General features: G+C 40.0%; 1 protein-coding gene across 1 annotated transcript in view; it reads right to left on the bottom strand.

Moving 5' to 3' along the window:
- LOC308098980 (uncharacterized protein) overlaps positions 1–4,288 on the bottom strand; it is a 5,148-nt gene extending 860 nt beyond the window's left edge. The window contains exons 1-7 of the mRNA XM_080447471.1: positions 4,229–4,288; positions 3,680–4,018; positions 3,399–3,491; positions 2,761–2,820; positions 2,224–2,316; positions 1,411–1,454; positions 1–1,144 (exon numbers count right to left, since the gene is read on the bottom strand). The exon at positions 1–1,144 is cut by the window's left edge and continues 860 nt beyond it. Of these exons, the coding sequence (XP_080303597.1) occupies positions 1,046–1,144; positions 1,411–1,454; positions 2,224–2,316; positions 2,761–2,820; positions 3,399–3,491; positions 3,680–4,018; positions 4,229–4,262 (762 nt within the window). The 5' untranslated portion in view covers positions 4,263–4,288 and the 3' untranslated portion in view covers positions 1–1,045. The remainder of the gene's footprint in view (positions 1,145–1,410; positions 1,455–2,223; positions 2,317–2,760; positions 2,821–3,398; positions 3,492–3,679; positions 4,019–4,228) is intronic.

The following is a 4,288-nucleotide window of genomic DNA, read 5'->3' as shown; positions in this document are numbered from 1 at the left end:
GAAATGGATGTGCTACCATACAATATGCTCTTTGTGTCACAGAATTGTCCACCTCTCAGCTTGCTGCACAATTGCTCTTGGTGCAAAATGCAGTATTACTGTATGCGAGAGTCAGGCAAGTTTGGCATCTTTTCTGAGCAAAGCAATCAACACGTTCTCCTTTTCTAACATTAACACAGTGCCCATACAGTATGTAGTAACAAAAATTACAGCCCATACGTTTCCTGTAGTTCAAGTCAGACTGGCCCCTCCAGCTGATGTCATTGACCTCGTTAAGACTGTCAAATACCTAGTCAGACATTACCAAGTGGTCAGGGAAGATAGAGGGGTGTGACTGCCTTTTTTTGTTGTTGTTAGTTTGGCTTTTGTTTTGAATTTCTTCTTTATGCATTTGTTTTAACCTGCATTAGGTAAATAGACATTTGTATTGTGTCTGCACATATTAATGTTGTTAGATGGTGTTTACATATCTTCTAGTTATTGTGGGAGTGACATAGTGCCCTTCACTGTGGAGGTGGTGCTAGACAAGGTAACTGACACCTTAGAGCAGTCTTAGCAAGGTGATTGACATCAGATGAAGGGGCCAGTTTGACTTGAACGTAACAGCCAAGGAAGGTAAATTAAGGAAGGGACAGGCATGCGCCATGACGCTCATGGGTGGCAAACTCACACCGGAAGTTTGATGAAATACGTACACTGCAGTGTACGTATTTCACCCAGTGCGACAAATCGAAACAAAAATTGCCAAAATGACATGAATTTTTAAAAATCCATAAGATAGAAGAAAAAAAACGTAACAAGTAGTGGTGAAAAAAGCAGATCTACAGCTCACAATGTGTCGCATCGAGATGTGTTGTGAGCTTGTAGATCTGCTATTTTCACTAGTTTGGGTCCCGCAAACACATTTCTTTTTTGGGTCTCTAGCTAGAAGGTTTGGGAACCCTCATCTAGACCAGCAACCCAGATGATACTCCCCCTACTAATAACTAATAACTAACTAATAACTCACACATCAATAATGTGGTGATTATAAGGTCATACTCTCTCATGGGTGATGTGGTTTTGTAGATGGTGTTATGACTTCATAGACTTGATTTCGATCCATAGTGGTTGATTGGAGGCTCTCATAGTCTGGTCCTGTGGTCTGACAAATATAGAGGAGGGGAAGGGGAAAGTTTCATAATTGGTCAAGTACATTTGCTCATAGCAAGAATTCGTCCTCTGCATTTAACTCCTCCTAACTGTCAGCCATGGGAAGCTATTAATCAGCATCCGGGGAACAGTCAAGTGATTTTTTTTTTAGCTGCCAGCGCCTTTCTGCCTTGTTTTTCTATGGCGCTGTTACGTTGGTCAGTTACACCAGAGCAAAGAACAATGAAGAATCATTATAGAACTGCTCATAATGCTCACCTCTCCGTCATCTTCAGTGGGGTTCCTGGTACTGAGGATGAGCACTGTAGAGAATACAGAATATATACAACACATTCATCTAACTGATGATCTTTTACTTCTGTGTGAGCCAAACGGGAATCCCTCCCTGGCAAAAGATAACATAGGCCTACCTTGCTCTGTGTGTGTGTGTGTGTGTGTGTGTGTGTGTGTGTGTGTGTGTGTGTGTGTGTGTGTGTGTGTGTGTGTGTGTGTGTGTGTGTGTGTGTGTGTGTGTGTGTGTTAGGGCTTTCACCAACTAGTCGACTAGTAAAACCATTAGTCGACCTTATTGGTGCTAGTCGAATAGTTGAGTAAGTAGTAAATAGTTTTTTTGCATTGTTTTAAATTACTATTATTATTATCCTCATGCCTTTACTTTTATCAAAATGGGGTAAAAAATATGCCCAATAATAGCCTATTATTGGGCAATAACCCCCTTTTGAGGATCCTTGGAGACGCTGCTGTGCTGCTGTGCCAGAAGCGCTTCCCTTAAAACGGCACACAAATAAAGGCAAGAGGATAATAATAATAGTAATGGCATTAAAACAATGGCAAAAAAATATAATAATAGGTAAACATCGACCAGTCGACTAATCGACTACCATTGAGTCAAATTAGTCGACCAGTAAAAATCTCTAGTCGTGAAAGCCCTAGTGTGTGTGTGTGTGTGTGTGTGTGTGTGTGTGTGTGTGTGTGTGTGTGTGTGTGTGTGTGTGTGTGTGTGTGTGTGTGTGTGTGTGTGTGTGCGTGCGTGCGTGCGTGCGTGCGTGCGTGCGTGCGTGCGTGTGCCACCTTGTGGTTTTCTGGTTCTCTTTATGTAGAACATCAGCGCTGCCACCACTGTCACAGCTAGTGCAACAGTTAAACCAAGTGCAACAAGCAAACCTAGAAGTTAACATAATTGAGTTACATTAGCACCCTCTGGTGGATACATTGACAGACAGCATGAAATATTGTACACATACTACTGTATATACAAACAAACCAACAGGCTGTATACAAAAGGTTGATAAATGGTTCATTTATATAGCTTATTCACATCACATCAGATGTGGATGAAATATGGCTTAAGTGATTAATTCACGATGTCATTTTTCATTTCCTAGAAATGTAGTGGAGTCAAATTACAATATTTGCCTTTGAAATGTAGAGTGAAACAGATATGTACCCAAAACATACAGCCTACTCAAGTAAAATACAGATAACATTTTTTTTTACATAATTGGAGTACTCAAGTAAATGTTCTTTGTTTCTGTGCACCATTTAACAATGTAATGTAACAACAGTCTAGGAAGTTTGCACAAAATAATGTCACCCACTCCTTTATACCTTGTGTAAACTTGTGATGTGACAATAAAGTTGCAGTTGAACTTGAACTTGGCATAACTCCTAAACAACAAATGAAAAAAATGCATGAGTCAAGCATATATGGCTAATTAATAATGCTCTAAAAGAGATCAGTATCATTTTCATCAACACCCATCATCAACCTTCATGACCACATAGTTTCCTATTGACTGCAGTTTCCACTGACATTACTCTCTCTCTCTCTCTCTCTCTCTCTCTCTCTCTCTCTCTCGCTCTCTCTCTCTCTCTCTCTCTCTCTCTCTCTCTCTCTCTCTCTCTCTCTCTCTCTCTCTCTCTGAAATCTTCACTATGAACACCATCTACACCGTGTTGTATTGTCAACGTTCCCTTATATTTTTGTGTGGTGTCCCCAGGACTGGTAAATGAATGCTCTGCTACAGCTTAGAGAGTTGATGTGGTTGAGCCACATTTTCCATAATGTGAAAGAATAAGAAATAAACTTGACAGTGGCTATGAATTAAAAGCAATGAAATGCTTCACAAAAGTAAAATTAAACAAACTGAAAAACACAATAATAAACTGACTCTCTTCGACTATCTGCTGTATGACTATTACAGGACACACTGCATACAAAGGGTGTGAGTAAACAGACTACATACCAGCCTCTAAAGACGAGGAGGAAGAGGATTCATGAAGCATGGTTGTTGTGGATATGGCCATCTTAGCTGTTGTAACAGAAGCTGGAACAAAAACTATGGAAACGGAAGAGATTTGATCAAGTCATGTATTCATTTCTAAGCATCTGGTATTATTTGTGAAACATCAGTTATGTAGTCCTTTAAAGATATTGAGAATAATTAAATACAGAACAGAGTGAATATAATTTGTAAACAAACATGATGTACAGTTTATCATTTAAGAACTGTAGTTCAAAACTTACCATCTTTAACATCAAGGTGGACTTGTATATATGGATCCCTCAGAACTGCTCTCTTCAGTCTACATTGGTATGTTCCAGAGTCTGACTTGTTGAGTTCAGTGATGGACACAATTAAGGAATTTCCAGAGTTTGTCAAACTTAATCTATCGCTTATTGTAGTTTTTCCATCTTTTGCTTTGGCAATGATGTCTTCATCTGTGTGGCATGGATCTTTACAGAGGTACTTTGTATGAACCCCAGGGAGCAACACAGTGTCCCAGTCTGAGCAGGTGAAAGACACATTACCCCCAACATGACCAGTTATGCTGAGTGTGGGTGTTGTCTCCACAATACTCCACACTACAATCCAAGAGGTAAGCAAGGAAACAGCTCATCAGTATGACACACAACATGATGTGAGGAGTGTATTTTTGCAGAAGGTTTTAACATACTCTACACGACAGTGGACAGACAAAGGATGAGACAGAGACATTGAGAGCATCACACAGACACTCAGAGACAGAGACAACCACACAGGTAGAGAGATTAAAACAAGCAGAGGTCACTCACCAGAAAGCAAACAGTAAAAGTAGGCATTTCTCATGATGACAACGAGCTGCAGATGACTTG

The sequence above is a fragment of the Gymnoscopelus braueri genome (genome assembly GCF_963280865.1).
Source record: "Gymnoscopelus braueri genome assembly, chromosome: 2".
In the NCBI taxonomy this organism is placed as follows: Eukaryota; Metazoa; Chordata; class Actinopteri; order Myctophiformes; family Myctophidae; genus Gymnoscopelus; species Gymnoscopelus braueri.
The sequence above is the reverse complement of the archived record's forward strand: the minus strand, read 5'-3'. Positions and strand labels throughout refer to the sequence as shown.